Source organism: Perca flavescens, chromosome 24, assembly GCF_004354835.1.
Source record: "Perca flavescens isolate YP-PL-M2 chromosome 24, PFLA_1.0, whole genome shotgun sequence".
In the NCBI taxonomy this organism is placed as follows: domain Eukaryota; kingdom Metazoa; phylum Chordata; class Actinopteri; order Perciformes; family Percidae; genus Perca; species Perca flavescens.
In genome coordinates, this window is record NC_041354.1 from 13,834,127 (window position 1) to 13,856,224 (window position 22,098).

Sequence of the window (22,098 nt, forward strand, 5' to 3'; positions counted from 1 at the left end):
AACCAAGCCTCTCCATTTCTTGCCACAAGTAGTTCCACTCTAGGCGGTCAAAAGCCTTTTCTGCATCCACTGATAAAACTGCTGCTGTTGCTGGAAGGCTTCCTCTATTACATGAAATAATAAAACGAGTTTCTTCCTGGTTAAATAAAGGTTAAATAAAAAAAAGAAATAATAATAAAATGACGCTTGGGTATAAAACCTGATTGGTCGGGGTGGACCAGCTTCTCGATAAATCGCTTTAAGCAGAGAGCCAGGACTTTGGAATAAAGCTTAATATCAGTCCCGATGAGGCTGATGGGCCTGTAATTTGAACAGGCCTTCTTTGGAATAACGGAGATCAGTGCAGTGTTCATTTTTTGGTGGAAAGTACCCTTCTCTATTGCTGAAGTTAAAGCTTGTAAAATGGTAGGTCCTAATATGTCAAAATACTGTAGAGGAAGCTCTGATGGAATTCCATCCAACCCTGGTGTTTTCCCTTTTTTAACTGTTTTTAATGCGGATTTAAGTTCCACTAACGTTATAGGTCGACCCAGTTCTTCTCCCTCCTCTGGGTCAAGAAGAGGCAGATTTAGCTCTTTTAGGAACTCCTGGCACTGTGTCGGATCTGAGTTGCAGGAGGACTAATACAACTTTGAGTAAAAGGATTGAAAAGTGGCGCTGATATCCTTAGGATTTGTTGAGATACCTCGGTCTGTGCGGATGCTGTTGATAGTAGCTCTGGATTCACTTTGTTTTATTTTCAGAGCTCTCCATCCATCCATCCATCTTCGTCCACTTATCCGGTGTCGGGTCGCGGGGGGAGCAGCTCCAGCAGGGGACCCCAAACTTCCCTTTCCCGAGCAACATTAACCAGCTCCGACTGGGGGATCCCGAGGCGTTCCCAGGCCAGGTTGGAGATATAATCCCTCCACCTAGTCCTGGGTCTTCCCCGAGGCCTCCTCCCAGCTGGACGTGCCTGGAACACCTCCCTAGGGAGGCGCCCAGGGGGCATCCTTACCAGATGCCCGAACCACCTCAACTGGCTCCTTTCGACGCAAAGGAGCAGCGGCTCTAATCCGAGCTCCTCACGGATGACAGAGCTTCTCACCCTATCTCTAAGGGAGACGCCAGCCACCCTCCTGAGGAAACCCATTTCGGCCACTTGTACCCTGGATCTCGTTCTTTCGGTCATGACCCAGCCTTCATGACCATAGGTGAGGGTAGGAACGAAAACTGACCGGTAGATCGAGAGCTTTGCCTTCTGGCTCAGCTCTCTTTTCGTCACAACGGTGCGATAGATTGAATACAATACCGCACCCGCTGCGCCGATTCTCCGACCAATCTCCCACTCCATTGTCCCCTCACTCGCGAACAAAACCCCAAGGTACTTGAACTCCTTCACTTGGGTTAAGGACTCATTCCCTACCTGGAGAAGGCATTCCATCGGTTTCCTGCTGAGAACCATGGCCTCAGATTTAGAGGTGCTGATCCTCATCCCAACCACTTCACACTCGGTTGCGAACCGATCCAGTGAGTGCTGAAGGTCGCAGGCCGATGATGCCATCAGGACCACATCATCTGCAAAGAGCAGCGATGAGATCCCCAGCCCACCAAACTGCAACCCCTCTCCACCCCGACTACCACTCGATATCCTGTCCATAAATATTACAAACAGGATTGGTGACAAAGCGCAGCCCTGGCGGAGGCCAACCCTCACCTGAAACGAGTCCGACTTACTACCGAGAACCCGGACACAGCTCTCACTTTGGTCATACAGAGATTGGATGGCCCTAAGTAGAGACCCCCTCACCCCATACTCCCGCAGCACCTCCCACAGTATCTCCCGGGGAACCCGGTCATACGCCTTCTCCAAATCCACAAAACACATGTAGACTGGTTGGGCATACTCCCAAGCTCCCTCCAGGATCCTTGCGAGAGTGAAGAGCTGGTCCGTTGTTCCACGACCAGGACGGAATCCGCATTGTTCCTCCTCAACCCGAGGTTCGACTATCGGCCGAACCCTCCTTTCCAGCACCTTGGAGTAGACTTTACCAGGGAGGCTGAGAAGTGTGATACCCCTGTAATTGGCACACACCCTCTGGTCCCCCTTTTTAAAAAGGGGAACCACCACCCAGTCTGCCACTCCTTTGGCACCGTCCCAGACTTCCACGCAATGTTGAAGAGGCGTGTCAACCAGGACAGCCCCTCCACATCCAGAGCCTTGAGCATTTCTGGACGGATCTCATCAATCCCCGGGGCTTTGCCACTGTGGAGTTGTTTGACTACATCAGTGACTTCCGCCTGGGAAATCGACGACAATCCCCCGTTATCCTCCAGCTCTGCCTCTAACATAGAGGGCGTATTAGTCGGATTCAGGAGTTCCTCAAAGTGCTCCTTCCACCGCCCTATTACCTCCTCAGTTGAGGTCAACAGTGTCCCATCCTTACTGTACACAGCTTGGATGGTTCCCCGCTTCCCCCTCCTGAGGTGGCGAACAGTTTTCCAGAAGCACTTTGGTGCCGCCCGAAAGTCCTTCTCCATGTCTTCTCCAAACTTCTCCCACACCCGCTGCTTTGCCTCTTTCACGGCGGAGGCTGCAGCCCTTCGGGCCCTTCGGTACCCTGCAACTGCCTCCGGAGTCCTCCGGGATAACATATCCCGGAAAGACTCCTTCTTCAGTCGGACGGCTTCCCTGACCACCGGTGTCCACCACGGTGTTCGTGGGTTACCGCCCCTTGAGGCACCTAAGACCCTAAGACCACAGCTCCTCGCCGCAGCTTCAGCAATGGAATGGACTTTGAACATTGTCCACTCGGGTTCCATGCCCCCAGCCTCCACAGGGATGCACGAAAAGCTCCGCCGGAGGTGTGAGTTGAAAGTCTGTCGGACAGGGGCCTCCTCCAGACGTTCCCAATTTACCCGCACTACACGTTTGGGCTTACCAGGTCTGTCCAGAGTCTTCCCCAACCCCCTGACCCAACTCACCACCAGATGGTGATCGGTTGACAGCTCTGCCCCTCTCTTTACCCGAGTGTCCAAAACATACGGCCTCAGATCAGATGAAACGATTATGAAATCGATCATTGACCTTCGGCCTTGGGTGCTCTGGTACCAGGTACACTTATGAGCATCCCTATGTTCGAACATGGTGTTCGTTATAGACAATCCATGACTAGCACAGAAGTCCAACAACAAACAACCACTCTGGTTTAGATCAGGGAGGCCGTTCCTCCCAATCACGCCTCTCCAGGTGTCTCCATCATTGCCCACGTGTGCGTTGAAGTCCCCCAGCAGAACAATGGAGTCCCCCACTGGAGCCCCATGCAGGACTCTAGTCAAGGTCTCCAAGAAGGCCGAATACTCCGAACTCCTGTTTGGTGCATATGCACAAACAACAGTCAGAGTTTTCCCCCCACAACCCGCAGGCGTGGGGAGGCGACCCTCTCGTCCACCGGGTAAACTCCAACACAGCGGCGCTCAGCCGGGGGCTTGTGAGTATCCCCACACCCGCCCGGCGCCTCACACCCTGGGCAACTCCGGAGAAGAAAAGAGTCCAACCCCTTTCCAGGAGTATGGTTCCAGAACCAAGACTGTGCTTAGAGGTAAGCCCCACCAGATCTAACCGGTAGCGCTCCACCTCCCGCACCAGTTCCAGCTCCTTCCCCCACAGAGAGGTGACGTTCCACGTCCCCAGAGCCAGCGTCTGCCGCCCGGGTCTGGTCCGTCGAGGCCCCTGACCTTCACTGCCACCCATGTGGCATCGCACCCGACCCCAACGGTTCCTCCCACAGGTGGTGGGCCCATGGGCTGGAGAGATGGGAGCCACGTAGCTTTTTCGGGCTGTGCCCGGCCGGGCTCCGTGGCAAACCCGGCCACCAGGCGCTCGCCGACGAGCTCGCCGTCTGGGCCTGGCTCCAGACGGGGGCCCCGGGCTTCCTCCGGGCAGGGTCACTCCATCTCTACCTTGCTTATTCCTTATTTCAGAGCTCTCCTTCTTAGCAAATCATTTAGCTCTGCTCGATTTGTGACTAGAAGAGTATGTGTAATTTAGAAAAGCAAGTCTTAAGAGATTGCTCTAACAATTTACAGCGTTCTTCGTTCTTCCAACTTCACAATCTTTGCCTCTCTTTTCCTCTTCAAATTGACCGTGAAGGAGGATGTTAAATCCCTAATAAACGCTTTAGTTTCTTTCCATGTATATGCGGGATCAGGAACTGAGTCGGTATTAATTTATATGAATTCAGCCAGTTTGGTTCTAATTCTACATTAAAAGCTGTGTTCTGGAGAAGGGAATTATTAAATTGCCATCTCCTAGATTTTTTTCCTAAGATATCACAACAGAATGTGGTTATCAGCGCATTGTGGTCAGACAGAATTGCTAGTACTATCGCTATCATGTGGAACATTGCCTTAAGTTCACTGGAGCACAAAATATAATCAATGCAGGAGTGGGTGAGGTGACGTGTGGAAAGGAAGGTGTAGTAGGTTAGAAGGTAGTAGGATTGTGCATCCTCCATATATCTCTAAGATGGTGGGATTCCACAACTGCTTTGAACACTGATATATATTTCTGGTCTTTGGTGTGATTGACCCCTGATCTATCCTGATTTAAATCTAGTACTGCATTCACGTTTCCCCCTATAATTAGTGAATATTTGTTGAGACAGAGCAATTCATTGGTTAGGCGCGGGAAAAAGCTTTCATCATATGTAGACGGTGCATATACCGAAAAAAAGGCTATTTTCCTACTCCTTATTCTGGTACATATATAAGATATTCTGCCTGATAAGTCCTTACTGCTTTTGTCTACGGTGAGGGCGCATTTCCGCGACAGCAACAACAATGGAGCCCTTGGTTTTGGTGTTGTAATTTTAGAGTAGTTTGTTACATGTTTGCTCATTGCCAAAACACATCAACATTAACTACTGACATGTATGGTAATGTAGTAAAGATTGATCTAAATGTGTGTGTTGCAGGTTGGACTACAGCGGGCCTTCCAGAGAGTTTTTCTTCCTGGTTTCCAGGGAGCTGTTCAACCCTTATTATGGTTTATTTGAGTATTCTGCCAACGACACCTACACCGTCCAGATCAGCCCCATGTCCGCCTTTGTAGACAATCACCAGGAATGGTGAGGTTTACTGTACACACACAGTAACACATACAAGAGACAATAAAGCTCAGATATGATCTTTAGTATCCTGATTAACTTTGTGTGTGTGTGTGTGTGTGTGTGTGTGTGTGTGTGTGTGTGTGTGTGTGTGTGTGTGTGTGTGTGTGTTTTTTTCAGGTTCCGGTTCAGTGGTCGCATTCTGGGTTTGGCACTGATCCATCAGTACCTGCTGGATGCCTTCTTCACCAGACCCTTCTATAAAGGCCTACTGCGCATGTATGTGTATATACAAAGCATAGATGCATAAACACAATTTTTTTTAACAAATTTGAAACTCATTTGACATGTATATAAAGTTGAGTATTCTTGCAATCATTTGCTTCTCTTCTTAGCCAGTGTGTGTTTAATGTGACCTGGATTGCGACAGGTCTCATACACACACACACACACACACACACACACACACACACACACACACACACACACACACACACACACACACACTTACTCTCATTTCCCACTATATAGTCTCTGTGACCTGAGTGACCTAGAGTACCTGGACGAGGAGTTTCACCAGTCCCTTCAGTGGATGAAGGACAACGACATAGAAGACATGCTGGACCTCACCTTCACCGTCAATGAAGAAGTCTTCGGACAGGTTAGGTTCTGAGTGTGTTTCCATTTATACACATATATGTGGCAAGACAGAGAGACTGAAAAAAAAGTCTTTCCATTTTGCTTTGTGTTAAAGACAAAAAAGATCCTTTTATTAATTTTTTGTGTGTGTGTTACCATAGATAACAGAAAGGGAGCTGAAGCCTGGCGGAGCCAACATCCCTGTGTCAGAGAAGAACAAAAAGGAATACATTGAGCAGATGGTGAAGTGGAGGATAGAGAGAGGAGTTGTGCAGCAGACTGACAGCCTGGTCAGAGGTTTCTACGAAGTATGGCTTAGTGTGACATAATTTAACATCTTACACAAAACAAAAACATAAATATGTTAAAGCATCATTTAATTAAATTTAACATATTTCTGTATTTTCCAAACTATATGTTTGATGTGTGTGTGTGTGTGTGTGTGTGTGTGTGTGTGTGTGTGTGTGTGTGTGTGTGTGTGTGTGTTCTAGGTGGTGGATGCCAGGCTAGTATCAGTGTTTGATGCAAGGGAGCTGGAGCTGGTGATCGCCGGCACAGCTGAGATTGACTTATCAGACTGGAGGAACAACACAGAGTACAGAGGAGGTATGAAAGAAAAGATAGATGAATGGGCTGTTTATCAGACTAAATTAATGAAAAGATATCAAAAATAAACGATAATAACAAGTTCATGCGAATTCCCCAAAAAAAATTATGACACACGATTAACATGCGTGTTCTGTGATTTGGGCCTCGGGCTGCTCCGTAGTATGGGAAATCAGGAACCGATGCAGCAGTAACCAGGGGTTAAAGTGGACCCAAATGATCTGGAACGGCTTTCCGTCAGTTTCCATTAATAAGTAAATTAACCGTGGAGGACTCCGGAGGCGGTTGCATGGTACCAACAGGCCCAAAAAGCTGCATCCTCAGCCGTAAAAGGAGCAAAGTAGCGGGTGTCTCTGTAGAAGGACTTTTGGTCAGCACCAAGGTGCTTCTGGAAAACCATCAGCTACCTCAGGAGGAGGAAAAGGGGAACAACCCAAAGTAGTTAAATAGTTACATGACATAATGTGTTATGTTTAGGTTACCATGACAGCCATATTGTAATCCGGTGGTTCTGGGCAGCAGTGGAGAGGTTCAACAACGAACAGAGACTACGGCTCCTGCAGGTAAGTGTGTGTGTGTGTGTGTGTGTGTGTGTGTGTGTGTGTGTGTTTAAAGTGAAAGAGGAATTTTTGCCACCTCTTTTTTTTAAGTCTTCTTATACTCTTTTTTTTCATCTCTGTTCCTCTCTCCCTCCGGCTCCCTCCTTCACCTCTGCCTATTCAGTTTGTGACCGGTACATCCAGTATTCCTTATGAGGGCTTTGCTTCTCTGCGAGGCAGCAATGGACCCCGCAGGTTTTGTGTGGAGAAGTGGGGGAAGGTCACAGCACTGCCCAGGTAAACACAGAAAGCACACAATGCTCATTAGTGTTTGATTTTGGTCACAATTTCATGGCGTCATTGTTTTTGCTGTGATTTTGGAGCATGTTTAATATGCAAATTATCGAAAATTAAAATAATTTAATTAGGCTAAAGTATCCAAACATGTACTAGAGTAAATGTACTGATACTTTGTAGAAACAACTATTCAAAAAGAAGTAAAAGTAGTCACCAAAATAATAACTTGAGTAAGAGTACAAAAGTATATACAAAGTAAAAGCAACATAATGAGTTACAAGGCAACAGTCAGTAATTTGGCCAAGGAGATTATGGCAGACTATTTATTGGAATTGTTTTTTTCCACTTTTTGTTTTTTAATGAATAAACAGTACTGATTTGGTACTAATTAAACATTTATAAGAGATATAGTGAGCTTCAGAGATGCTGGTAGGTGATTTTTGTTACAGTAGTTCGACAGAGGTTAGGTTAGCCGTTTCCCTGTTTCAATGGAATTTGATTTGAAGGAACGTGCTGCTTACACTACCCCTTCTGTATAGAAACAGTATTAAGTGAAAGAGGTAACCAGTGTATTTTATCCCTCCTGTGGTCTCTCTTCAGAGCTCATACCTGTTTCAACCGGCTGGACCTGCCACCATACCCGTCCTTCTCAATGCTGTATGAGAAGATGCTGACCGCAGTAGAGGAGACCAGCACCTTTGGGTTGGAATGAACCTTGTCTGTCCACCTACCCAAATCTCAAGGACTGCTTCTGGTAGTGAAGAGGTAGCCATGATGGACAAAGGTTGAAAAGCTGGATTTAATGTATGGCTTGAGTAAATTTATAATATAGCAGAGGCTGATAAGACCTTTGAACCATTAAGCTGCACTCTCACCTTTTGAAATGTACAGAGGTAAACACTTATTTTTGTTTGCATGTGCACATATTTCGCACTTACTTAATAGCACACACCTGAATGATGTGATGAATGAAGACCCACACTGCCTTTGAGACCAGAATCCTAACTGCCAGGATTTGACGAGTCAGAGCCCAGGTTTTTTTTTTCTCTTTGATACCAGGAGTTTAAAGTTTAAGAAGATGCAACCACTGCCGAAAGCTGAGTGGACTCTTTCAGCCTCTTTTATTCTAGTGTCAATGGACCTCAAAAGGTTATACGCCTGTCCAGAACTGTGAGCTTCAGTGTCTCCTTGTAGTTATTTCTTAAAGTCTTTTAATGCCCGTCTGATATAACTTTTGGTAAAGTTTGTGGAATTTTCCTGTGAACTTCTACAGCTAATTTTGAAGTCCAGACAGATGTATTGTTACAGTATTTTCATCTGCAAGAAAAATTGATTTTCTAACGATGTTATTTTAATCTAAATAACTTGTGATGTAGATTGTGTGGGAAGTGTTTTTGAACCCGATCTGGATCAATTGGAAAAAAATATTTGGCCACCACTTACAAATTACATATGTATGTCTATTTATTTTGATTTTATTGTATTGATTTGCTTTGATCTAGGTCTATTTTTATTTATTTATTCAAAAGTAGTCTAAACTCAGATTGAAAGAAAATTGTATATCATGCAAAGTAAATTAAATCTCCACTACCAGTAGTGAATCTAGAAAACTGGGGTGGCAATAAATTTAGTTGAGTGGCATGCACACCTAGATCAGAACCGAAAGACTTCCCCGACTACAGCTACTGGTGTCAAACACCTAACACACTTAGGTCATCTGACTTTATTATGTACTTGGAAAATGACTTGATAAAGTGAGATATTTTGAAAAAAGATTTTGATTAGTTCTGGACCTAATTTTCCTGTTTACACTTTTAAAGAATATACTCTGTCAGTATTTCTGTTTGAAGTTAACACTTGGGTTGGAACTCAGGTATATTTTCACATGCAAAGTCATCCATCCATTTATTGTCCTCCACTTATCTGGGGTTGGGTCGTGGGGGCAGCAGCTCCAGCAGGGGAATCCAAACTTCCCTTTCCCAAACCACATTAGCCAGCTCTGACTGGTTGATCCCGAAGAGTTCTCAGGCCAAGTTGGAGATATATAGGGAGGTGTGTTCCTTACCACAAAGGAGCAGCATCTCTACTTCGAGCTCCTCACAGATGACTGAGCTTCTTACCCTATCTCTAAGGGAGCCACCCTCCTGAGGAAACCCATTTTGGCCGCTTGTACGTGGGATCTCGTTCTTTCGGTCATGACCCAGCCTTAATGACCAAAGGTGAGGGTCGGAAAGAAAATTGACCGGTAGATTGAGAGCTTTGCCTTCTGACTCAGCTCTGTTTTCATTATAACGGTGCGGTAAAGTGAATGTATCACTGCCCCAGCTGTGCCAATTTTCCAGCCAATCTCTTGTTCCATTGCTCTCCACTTGCTCTCAAGAGCGAGTGGAGTACTTAAACTCCTTAACTTGGGGTAAGTTAAGGAGGTACTTAAAGGTACTTAAACTCCTTAACTTGGGGTAAGTGAAGTACTAAAGGTCACAGAATGATGATGTCTTCAGGACCACATCATCTGCAAAAAGCAGTGATGAGATGAACTCCTCCCCGTGACTACACCTCGATATCCTGTCCATGAATATCAAAAACAGGATTGGTGACAAAGCGTAGTGCTGGCCTCCGACTTACTGCTCGGAGTCGGACACAGCTCTTGCTTTAGACATACAGGGCCATCCAATAGGATGGCCCAATAGGATGGCCCTGAGAAGGGACCCCCTTACCCTAACTCCTGCAGAACCTCCCACAGTATGTCTCGGTCATGTCCAGATCCACAAAACACATGTAGACCCCTCCAGGATCCTTGCTAGAGTGAAGAGATGTTCCACGACCAGGACGGAATCCGCATTGTTCCTCTTCCATCTGAGGTTCCACCATCAGCCAAACCCTCCTTTTAGCACCTTAGAGTGTCTACTAGGCTCAGGCTGAATGTGAGGCCCCTGTAATTGGCACACAATCTCTGGTCCCCCTTTTTGCCCACTCCTTAGGCACTGTCCCAAACTTCTACCCAATGTTAAAGGCATTTCATTCACACCCAAAGCTTTCAGCATTTCTGGACGGATCTCAGCAATCCCCGGGGCTTTGCAACTGTGGGGCTGTTTGACTACCTCAGTGACTTCCACCAGGGAAATTGATAACAATCCCTCATCATCCTCCAGTTTTGCTCCAGTTTGAGGATGGGAACTCAAACTGATCCAACTAACACTATTTGGATCAGTGTGAGGTCCCGTCCTTACTGTAGACAGCTTGGATGGTTCCCCGTTTCCCACTCTTGAGGGCGGCAAATCTTTTTCCAGAAGCACCTTGGTGCCGACCGAAAGTCTTCCTCCATGTCCATATCTGGGATAACATCTCCCGGAAAGACTTCTTTACTCTGACTGCTTCCCTGACCAATGGGTAAGTAGGGGTAGTTACTACCCCTGGAGGCACCCTAGACCCTGAGACCACAGCTCCCCGCCGCAGCTTCAGGAATAGAAGCTTTGAACATTGCCCACTCGGGTTCAATGCCCCCATCTACACCGATCCCTGTGATCCCTGCATCCGCCTGAAAAGCTCCGCCGGAGGTCAGAGAAAGGGGCCTCCTCCAGACTTTCCCAGTTCACCCGCACTACCCGTTTGGTCTTAAGTTCATGCAATTAACATATTTGTTTTAAATCACATATAATTTCCTCTCTGTTTTCAGAGAGACAAAATATTCATTATTTTAACTTAGTCTTTCCTGCAAATCAAGCACGCGGCCAATTTTGCCAATTTACAGTCTTCCCCAACCCCCATACCCAACAGATGGTTGACAGCGCCGCCCTTTTCTTTACCTGAGTGTCCAAAACTGTGTCACATATGCACGCACCAGCTCTGCTGCGGTTACTGTAAAACACGCTTAAGGCTTTTTGAAACCATTCTTAGTCTGGCCCCTTGTCTGAGACTTGTTTGCCATGGGAGACCCTACCAGGAGCTCACAGCTCTCATGTTCATAGGGACACACGAACATCTCCACCACAATAAGGTGATGATTCCAGAATCATCATCTTATTGTGAGGAACAAGCAAATTCAGTTGAATTCAAAAATTTGATCAAATAATTTAATCCCATAATTATATAATTTCCCTCCTTTAATGTCCAATGTACCAAAGTTTTGAGCCTTCACCAGATGCTCACTCTCCATATCTAACCCTAACCCAACCAACATACTCTTGAATATAAATGTTTGTTAAGCACTTCTTCTAAAATAAAATGTCATCACTCTATGCAAGCTTCTTCTTTTCTTTCTCTCTCTCCGCCCCATCTCCATACTTTCATTAAGAACCAGGTCTATTCTTTTTTATTCGACGCCAATCCTTTTATTTGTCACCACGGTAATTTAGCAGAATGCCTGCACCGCAGTGACTGCACTGCAGTCCAAATCCGGTAAGTAAAACAATACATATACAATAAATAATATGTCTTGAGGCAGCTAACAAATTAGCCCACGTATTATTTCATTTAAAATATCCTAATCTTTTTTGACCCTGTCTCTTAAAAGAATTGGAATCGAGAATCGTTAGGAACCGGAATCGAAACAAGGAATCGGAATCGGAATCGTTCAAATTCAAACGATACCCAACCCTATTGGGGACACATTCTAAGTTTTTGCAATTTTCCGGACTGACTGACCTTCATTTCTTAAAGTAATGATGGCCACTTGTTTCTCTTTACTTAGCTGATTGGTTCTTGCCATAATATGAATTCTAACAGTTCTCCATTAGGGCTGTCGGCTGTGTATCAACCTGATGGTCCCAACCCCATTAATAAGGCAAAAACTTCCACTAATTAACCCTGACAAGGCACACCTGTGAAGTGAAAACCATTTCAGGTGACTACCTCATGAAGCTCATTGAGAGAACACCAAGGGTTTGCAGCGCTATCAAAAAAACATTAAAACATACAAAACATTAGCGTTACTTTTGCATTATATTAATGAGAACAAAGGCATATTGTGTAGTTTGGGCCTATTGGCTGAACACCTGCAGTAGTGCAGTAACTTTTTGAGGCATTATTTAGACAAAAGGAGATAACTTTGAACTAGCATTTTATAATGCTTTACCCTGCAGCCTTTTTTCAGATGAGTTTCTACATCATTAGTTCATTCTTGAGGGTCTGCAACCTTGGGGATAGTTTACCACTTTCTAGACCAAGTTAAATCTTTTAAGTGAATTCAAAAGTGTTGGTCAGTGCTTTGGGATAGCTGAGGTGTAGTGCATAGATCACTCCACAGATTACCAGGAAGGCATCGCCAAGTCTGGGGAGGCTGACCACGGCATCACTTTCAATGACGACAGTGATTCTCACAGGGTGTTAGTGAACTGGACTTGCATCATAGTCACTGATGAAAGTAATGAAGCCCACTGCAAGCCTACTGTCTGTTGCATCCCGCCTTGCTGCGTTGTTCAAACTTTTCTTCTTCTGTGTTTTTCCAAAGAGCGGTAAGGAATCAGTGTAGTATGCAAATTAGCGCCACCTACTGTTCACGTTGAATCAGAGATTAACTTGCCATACAAAATTATCCCTGCAGCTGCTTAAATAAATAAAAAATATATAGGCTAAGCAAAAAATAAATAACATGAAGACATTTTGTCCTCCACTAATGTCTAATGCATTTCAGACCATTTGCTGATTGCAATTTATTTATTATGATCGATTTTACTTATTTGGTGAAGCACTTTGAGATTTTATTGTATTTTAACATGTGCTATATACATTTTTTTTGTGAGTTTATTTTTTAAATCATCCCTATTTTAAACAATAGAAATACTATAAATATGTTAAATGGCAGGGTGGTTTTCTATGTGAATGCCAGATAATTAAAAATAAAGAAATGATTTGATTCATCAAAACAACCTTCTCATTTCATTCTTTTAGATAGAATTCTTTTTAAATAGATGTATATGCTACTTGTATAGTCATTTTCAGTCTGTAAACTGAACCAGAAAACAAGTCAGTAGCATTAAGTAGTGCTCACTTAAAGAATGTGAGCTAATTAAGTATTTACTTAGAAAAAGCAAGCTGCATTAACTTCAAAACCATGAGCTAATTAAGTGTCATTTACTTAAAATAAACAAGTTGTCTTCACTTAACAATTATAAGCTTATTGAGTGTTACTTACTCAGAATAAACAAGCTGTGATCACTTAAAAAATGTAAGTTTATTAAGTATTGTTTACTCAGAACAATTAAGCTGCACTAATTTACCATTACTAAGTTCATTGAACTTACTTTTGTCAAGGCAATGAGTTTCCATACATTTTTTAAGTAAAGTCAACTTGTTAAAATTAACAGTGCAGGACTTTATCATTCTTAGTATGTTATTACTCAATTCTATTAAGTTGTACTTAAGTTATGTTTTTAAGTTAAGGAAGAACATGTTACACCAACATGAAAAAATTAAGTTAGGAGAAAGTTTTCTAAAACTTTGAGTATACACTACTTAATTTATTTAAGTACTTTGAACGTTCGGGTTTACAGTGCATCACTAACATAGCTTTACAGTAATTTCCTCCAAGAAACTCCTATAAAAATGTTTCTATGTCAGAATCATGTGTAACGTGCTCCAAATGGCTTCTTGTGGCGTGTAAAGCTTGTTTCCATCACTAAAATAGCTTTACTGTCGTTTCCTTCAAGAATCTCTCATAAAGAAGTTTCTATGTCAGAATCATGTGTAAGGTCCTTCCATTGCTAAAATACCTTTAAAGTAATTTCCTTCAAGAAACTCTATAAAGATGTTTCTGTTTCAGAATCATGTTCAAGGGTCTCTCAGCAGCTTCTTGCGGCGTGTAAAGCTTGTTTCCATCACTAAAATAGCATTACAGTCGATTCCTTCAAGAATCTCTTATAAAGGAAGTTTCTATGTCAGAATCATGTGTAAGGTGCGCCAAACGGCTTCTTGTGGCGTGTAAAGCTTGTTTCCATATATGAAATAGCTCCATATGTGAAATAGCTTCTCAGACATTTCCTACCAGAAGTGCGTATCAAGATGTTTTTATGTCAGAATCATGTTCAAGGTGCTCTAAAACAGCTTCTTGCGGCGTGTAAAGCTTGTTTCCATCACTAGCATTACAGTCGTTTCCTTCAAGAAACTCATATGAAGATGTTTCTATTTCAGAATCATGTTGAAAACAGCTTCTTGCGACATGTAAAGCTTGTTTCGATATCTGAAATAGCTTTCCAGTCATTTCCTACCAGAAGTGCTTATCAAGATGTTTTTATGTCAGAATCATGTGTAAGGTGCTCTAAAACAGCTTCTTGCGGCTCGTAAAGCTTGTTTCCATCACTAAAATATCATTACAGTCATTTCCTTCAAGAATCTCTTATAAAGGAAGTTTCTATGTCAGAATCATGTGTAAGGTGCTCCAAAAGGCTTCTTGTGCTGTGTAAAGCTTGTTTCCATATCTGAAACAGCTTTACAGTAATTTCCTTCAAGAAACTCCAATAAAGATGTTTCTGTTTCAGAATCATGTTAAAGGTGCTCTAAACAGCTTGTTGCAACGTGTAAAGTTGTTTCCATCGCTAATAAAGCATTACAGTAATTTCCTTCAAGAAACTCCTATAAAGATGTTTCTGTTTCAGAATCATCTTCAAGGTGCTCTAAACAGCTTCTTGCGGCGTGTAAAGCTTATTTCCATCACTAAAATAGCAGTACAGTCGTTTCCTTCAAGAATCTCTTATAAGGGAAATTTCTATGTCAGAATCATGTGTAAAATGCTCCAAACAGCTTCTTGTGGCGTGTAAAGCTTGTTTTATAGCTAAAATAGCTTTACAGTAATTTCCTTCAAGAAACTCTATAAAGATGTTTCTGTTTCAGAATCATGTTCAAGGGTCTCTCAGCAGCTTCTTGCGGCGTGTAAAGCTTGTTTACATCACTAAAATAGCTTTACTGTCGTTTCCTTCAAGAATATCTCATAAAGAAGTTTCTATGTCAGAATCATGTGTAAGGTCCTCCAAACAGCTTCTTGTGGCGTGTAAAGCTTGTTTCCATCACTAGCATTACAGTCGTTTCCTTCAAGAAACTCATATAAAGATGTTTCTATTTCAGAATCATGTTGAAAACAGCTTCTTGCGGCGTGTAAAGCTTGTTTCCATATCTGAAATAGCTTTCCAGTTATTTCCTACCAGAAGTGCTTATCAAGATGTTTTTATGTCAGAATCATGTGTAAGGTGCTCTAAAACAGCTTCTTGCGGCTCGTAAAGCTTGTTTCCATCACTAAAATATCATTACAGTCATTTCCTTCAAGAATCTCTTATAAAGGAAGTTTCTTGTCAGAATCATGTGTAAGGTGCTCCAAAAGGCTTCTTGTTGCAACGTGTAAAGCTTGTTTCCATCACTAAAATAGCATTACAGTCGTTTCCTTCAAGAATCTCTTATAAGGGAAATTTCTGTCAGAATCATGTGTAAAATGCTCCAAACACCTTCTTGTGGCGTGTAAAGCTTGTTTTATAGCTAAAATAGCTTCACAGTAATTTCCTTCAAGAAACTCTATAAAGATGTTTCTGTTTCAGAATCATGTTCAAGGGTCTCTCAGCAGCTTCTTGCGGCGTGTAAAGCTTGTTTACATCACTAAAATATCATTACAGTCAATTCCTTCAAGAATATCTTTTAAAGGAAGTTTCTATGTCAGAATCATGTGTAAGGTGCTCCAAAAGGCTTCTTGTGGCAGGTAAAGCTTGTTTCAACATCTGAAATAGCTTCTCAATCATTTCCTTCAAGAATCTCTCATAAAGAAGTTTCTATGTCAGAATCATGTGTAAGGTGCTCCAAACAGCTTCTTGCGGTGTGAAAAGCTCGTTTCCATCACTAAATATCATTACAGTCACTTCCTTCATGAATCTCTTATGAAGGAAGTTTCGATGTCAGAATCATATTCAAGGTGCTCCAAACATCTTCTTGCGGTGTGAAAAGCTCTTTTCCATCACTAAATATCATTACAGTCACTTCCTTTATAAAGGAAGTTTCGATGTCAGAATCATGTTCAAGGTTCTCTAAATAGCTTCTTGCGGCTGTTTCCATCACTAAAATAGCATTACAGTCATTTCCTTAAAGAATCTCTTATAAATATGTTTTTGTTTCAGAATCATGTTCAAGGGTCTCTATAAAGCTTCTTGCGGCGTGTAAAGCTTGTTTCCATAGCTAAAATAGCTTTACAGTAATTTCCTTCAAGAAACTCTATAAAGATGTTTCTGTTTCAGAATCATGTAAGGTCCTCCAAATGGCGTCTTGTGGCGTGTAAAGCTTGTTTCCATCCCTAAAATATCATTAGAAGAAGAATTATTTATTTATATTAGGACAATGCACATTAATCAACATTTCTGTAAATGCGCCAGTGTTAGCCAGTCGCCTAATTTTCAACTGTAGTCCTAGTTGCATGCATGTCTTTATGGTGGGAAGAAACCGGAGCACCCGGTGGAAACCCACGCAAGCATGGGGAGAACATGCAAACTCCACACAGAAAGGCATGGGACGACCTGGGTTTGAACCCAGAACCTTCTTGCTGTGAGGCAAAAGGGCTAACCACTGAGCCACCGAGCTGCCTTATAGTCAATTCAAGAATCTCTTTTAAAGGAAGTTTCTATGTCAGAATCATGTGTAAGGTGCTCCAAAAGGCTTCTTGTGGCGTGCAAAGCTTGTTTCCATATCTGAAATAGCTTCTCAATCATTTCCTTCAAGAATCTCTCATAAAGAAGTTTCTATGTCAGAATCATGTGTAAGGTGCTCCAAACAGCTTCTTGCGATGTGAAAAGCTTGTTTCCATCACTATATATCATTACAGTCACTTCCTTCATGAATCTCTTATAAAGGAAGTTTCAATGTCAGAATCATATTCAAGGTGCTCCAAACATCTTCTTGCGGTGTGAAAACTCTTTTCCATCACTAGATATCATTACAGTGACTTCCTTTATAAAGGAAGTTTCTATGTCAGAATCATGTCCAAGGTGCTCTAAAACAGCTTCTTGCGGCGTGTAAAGCTTGTTTCCATCACTAGCATTACAGTCGTTTCCTTCAAGAAACTCATATAAAGATGTTTCTATTTCAGAATCATGTTGAAAACAGCTTATTGCGGCGTGTAAAGCTTGTTTCCATATCTGAAATAGGTTTCCAGTCATTTCCTACCAGAAGTGCTTTTCAAGATGTTTTTATGTCAGAATCATGTGTAAGGTGCTCTAAAACAGCTTCTTGCGGCTCGTAAAGCTTGTTTCCATCACTAAAATATCATTACAGTCATTTCCTTCAAGAATCTCTTATAAAGGAAGTTTCTATGTCAGAATCATGTGTAAGGTGCTCCAAAAGGCTTCTTGTGCTGTGTAAAGCTTGTTTCCATATCTGAAATAGCTTTACAGTAATTTCCTTCAAGAAACTCCAATAAAGATGTTTCTGTTTCAGAATCATGTTAAAGGTGCTCTAAACAGCTTGTTGCAACGTGTAAAGTTGTTTCCATCGCTAATAAAGCATTACAGTAATTTCCTTCAAGAAACTCCTATAAAGATGTTTCTGTTTCAGAATCATGTTCAAGGTGCTCTAAACAGCTTCTTGCGGCGTGTAAAGCTTGTTTCCATCACTAAAATAGCATTACAGTCGTTTCCTTCAAGAATCTCTTATAAGGGAAATTTCTATGTCAGAATCATGTGTAAAATGCTCCAAACAGCTTCTTGTGTCGTGTAAAGCTTGTTTTATAGCTAAAATAGCTTTACAGTAATTTCCTTCAAGAAACTCTATAAAGATGTTTCTGTTTCAAAATCATGTTCAAGGGTCTCTCAGCAGCTTGTTGCGGCGTGTAAAGCTTGTTTACATCACTAAAATATCATTACAGTCAATTCCTTCAAGAATCTCTTTTAAAGGAAGTTTCTATGTCAGAATCATGTGTAAGGTGCTCCAAAAGGCTTCTTGTGGCGGGTAAAGCTTGTTTCAACATCTGAAATAGCTTCTCAATCATTTCCTTCAAGAATCTCTCATAAAGAAGTTTCTATGTCAGAATCATGTGTAAGGTGCTCCAAACAGCTTCTTGCGGTGTGAAAAGCTTGTTTCCATCACTAAATATCATTACAGTCACTTCCTTTATAAAGGAAGTTTCGATGTCAGAATCATGTTCAAGGTGCTCTAAACAGCTTCTTGCGGCTGTTTCCATCACTAAAATAGCATAACAGTCATTTCCTTAAAGAATCTCTTATAAATATGTTTCTGTTTCAGAATCATGTTCAAGGGTCTCTCTTGCGGCGTGTAAAGCTTGTTTCCATAGCTAAAATAGCTTTACAGTAATTTCCATCAAGAAACTCTAAAAAGATGTTTCTGTTTCAGAATCATGTAAGGTCCTCCAAACAACTTCTTGCGGTGTGAAAAGCTCGTTTCCATCACTAAATATCATTACAGTCACTTCCTTTATAAAGGAAGTTTCGATGTCAGAATCATGTTCAAGGTGCTCTAAACAGCTTCTTGCGGCTTGTTTCCATCACTAAAATAGCATTACAGTCATTTCCTTAAAGAATCTCTTATAAATATGTTTCTGTTTCAGAATCATGTTCAAGGGTCTCTATAAAGCTTCTTGCGGCGTGTAAAGCTTGTTTCCATAGCTAAAATAGCTTTACAGCAATTTCCTTCAAGAAACTCTATAAAGATGTTTCTGTTTCAGAATCATGTAAGGTCCTCCAAATGGCTTTGTGGCGTGTAAAGCTTGTTTCCATCCCTAAAATATCATTAGAAGAAGAATTATTTATTTATATTAGGACAATGCACATTAATCAACATTTCTGTAAATGCGCCAGCGTTAGCCAGTCGGCTAATTTTCAACTGTAGTCCTAGTTGCATGCATGTCTTTATGGTGGGAAGAAACCGGAGCACCCGGTGGAAACCCACGCAAGCATGGGGAGAACATGCAAACTCCACACAGAAAGGCATGGGATGACCTGGGTTTGAACCCAGAACCTTCTTGCTGTGAGGCAAAAGTGCTAACCGCTGAGCCACCGAGCTGCCTTAGAGTCAATTCAAGAATCTCTTTTAAAGGAAGTTTCTATGTCAGAATCATGTGTAAGGTGCTCCAAAAGGCTTCTTGTGGCGTGTAAAGCTTGTTTCCATATCTGAAATAGCTTCTCAATCATTTCCTTCAAGAATCTCTCATAAAGAAGTTTCTATGTCAGAATCATGTGTAAGGTGCTCCAAACAGCTTCTTGCGGTGTGAAAAGCTCGTTTCCATCACTAAATATCATTACAGTCACTTCCTTTATAAAGGAAGTTTCGATGTCAGAATCATGTTCAAGGTGCTCTAAACAGCTTCTTGCGGCTTGTTTCCATCACTAAAATAGCATTACAGTCATTTCCTTAAAGAATCTCTTATAAATATGTTTCTGTTTCAGAATCATGTTCAAGGGTCTCTATAAAGCTTCTTGCGGCGTGTAAAGCTTTTTTCCATAGCTAAAATAGCTTTACAGCAATTTCCTTCAAGAAACTCTATAAAGATGTTTCTGTTTCAGAATCATGTAAGGTCCTCCAAATGGCTTCTTGTGGCGTGTAAAGCTTGTTTCCATCCCTAAAATATCATTAGAAGAAGAATTATTTATTTATATTAGGACAATGCACATTAATCAACATTTCTGTAAATGCGCACGTGTTAGCCAGTCGGCTAATTTTCAACTGTAGTCCTAGTTGCATGCATGTCTTTATGGTGGGAAGAAACCGGAGCACCCGGAGGAAACCCACGCAAGCATAGGGAGAACATGCAAACTCCACACAGAAAGGCATGGGACGACCTGGGTTTGAACCCAGAACCTTCTTGCTGTGAGGTAAAAGAGCTAACCACTGAGCCAACGAGCTGCCTTACAGCCAATTCAAGAATCTCTTTTAAAGGAAGTTTCTATGTCAGAATCATGTGTAAGGTGCTCCAAAAGGCTTCTTGTGGCGTGCAAAGCTTGTTTCCATATCTGAAATAGCTTCTCAATCATTTCCTTCAAGAATCTCTCATAAAGAAGTTTCTATGTCAGAATCATGTGTAAGGTGCTCCAAACAGCTTCTTGCGATGTGAAAAGCTTGTTTCCATCACTATATATCATTACAGTCACTTCCTTCATGAATCTCTTACAAAGGAAGTTTCTATGTCAGAATCATGTTCAAGGTGCCGTAAAACAGCTTCTTGCGGCGTGTAAAGCTTGTTTCCATCACTAGCATTACAGTCGTTTCCTTCAAGAAACTCATATAAAGATGTTTCTATTTCAGAATCATGTTGAAAACAGCTTATTGCGGCGTGTAAAGCTTGTTTCCATATCTGAAATAGCTTTCCAGTCATTTCCTACCAGAAGTGCTTATCAAGATGTTTTTATGTCAGAATCATGTGTAAGGTGCTCTAAAACAGCTTCTTGCGGCTCGTAAAGCTTGTTTCTATCACTAAAATATCATACAATCATTTCCTTCAAGAATCTCTTATAAAGGAAGTTTCTATGTCAGAATCATGTGTAAGGTGCTCCAAAAGGCTTCTTGTGCTGTGTAAAGCTTGTTTCCATATCTGAAATAGCTTTACAGTAATTTCCTTCAAGAAACTCCAATAAAGATGTTTCTGTTTCAGAATCATGTTAAAGGTGCTCTAAACAGCTTGTTGCAACGTGTAAAGTTGTTTCCATCGCTAATAAATCATTACAGTAATTTCCTTCAAGAAACTCCTATAAAGATGTTTCTGTTTCAGAATCATGTTCAAGGTGCTCTAAACAGCTTCTTGCGGCGTGTAAAGCTTGTTTCCATCACTAAAATAGCATTACAGTCGTTTCCTTCAAGAATCTCTTATAAGGGAAATTTCTATGTCAGAATCATGTGTAAAATGCTCCAAACAGCTTCTTGTGGCGTGTAAAGCTTGTTTTATAGCTAAAATAGCATTACAGTAATTTCCTTCAAGAAACTCTATAAAGATGTTTCTGTTTCAGAATCATGTTCAAGGGTCTCTCAGCAGCTTCTTGCGGCGTGTAAAGCTTGTTTACATCACTAAAATATCATTACAGTCAATTCCTTCAAGAATCTCTTTTAAAGGAAGTTTCTATGTCAGAATCATGTGTAAGGTGCTCCAAAAGGCTTCTTGTGGCGGGTAAAGCTTGTTTCAACATCTGAAATAGCTTCTCAATCATTTCCTTCAAGAATCTCTCATAAAGAAGTTTCTATGTCAGAATCATGTGTAAGGTGCTCCAAACAGCTTCTTGCGGTGTGAAAAGCTCGTTTCCATCACTAAATATCATTACAGTCACTTCCTTCATGAATCTCTTATGAAGGAAGTTTCGATGTCAGAATCATATTCAAGGTGCTCCAAACATCTTCTTGCGGTGTGAAAAGCTCTTTTCCATCACTAAATATCATTACAGTCACTTCCTTTATAAAGGAAGTTTCGATGTCAGAATCATGTTCAAGGTTCTCTAAACAGCTTCTTGCGGCTGTTTCCATCACTAAAATAGCATTACAGTCATTTCCTTAAAGAATCTCTTATAAATATGTTTCTGTTTCAGAATCATGTTCAAGGGTCTCTATAAAGCTTCTTGCGGCGTGTAAAGCTTGTTTTATAGCTAAAATAGCATTACAGTAATTTCCTTCAAGAAACTCTATAAAGATGTTTCTGTTTCAGAATCATGTTCAAGGGTCTCTCAGCAGCTTCTTGCGGCGTGTAAAGCTTGTTTACATCACTAAAATATCATTACAGTCAATTCCTTCAAGAATCTCTTTTAAAGGAAGTTTCTATGTCAGAATCATGTGTAAGGTGCTCCAAAAGGCTTCTTGTGGCGGGTAAAGCTTGTTTCAACATCTGAAATAGCTTCTCAATCATTTCCTTCAAGAATCTCTCATAAAGAAGTTTCTATGTCAGAATCATGTGTAAGGTGCTCCAAACAGCTTCTTGCGGTGTGAAAAGCTCGTTTCCATCACTAAATATCATTACAGTCACTTCCTTCATG

The 22,098-nt window shown here is 41.7% G+C and overlaps 1 protein-coding gene across 5 annotated transcripts in view; it reads left to right on the forward strand.

The window, feature by feature from the left end:
- Nucleotides 1–11,550, forward strand: part of hecw2b (HECT, C2 and WW domain containing E3 ubiquitin protein ligase 2b) — a 152,520-nt gene extending 140,970 nt beyond the window's left edge. For 3 of the 5 annotated variants that reach the window (XM_028572175.1, XM_028572174.1, XM_028572176.1), the window contains 8 exons: nt 4,956–5,108; nt 5,268–5,366; nt 5,619–5,748; nt 5,888–6,034; nt 6,218–6,332; nt 6,810–6,895; nt 7,056–7,168; nt 7,769–11,549. In XM_028572175.1, the coding sequence (XP_028427976.1) occupies nt 4,956–5,108; nt 5,268–5,366; nt 5,619–5,748; nt 5,888–6,034; nt 6,218–6,332; nt 6,810–6,895; nt 7,056–7,168; nt 7,769–7,880 (955 nt within the window). In that variant the 3' untranslated portion in view covers nt 7,881–11,549. Of the gene's footprint in view, nt 1–4,955; nt 5,109–5,267; nt 5,367–5,618; nt 5,749–5,887; nt 6,035–6,217; nt 6,333–6,809; nt 6,896–7,055; nt 7,169–7,768 lie in introns of all 5 variants that reach the window. The other 2 variants (XM_028572177.1, XM_028572179.1) reach the window with 1 other exon arrangement.
- Nucleotides 11,551–22,098: the final 10,548 nt, after the last annotated feature.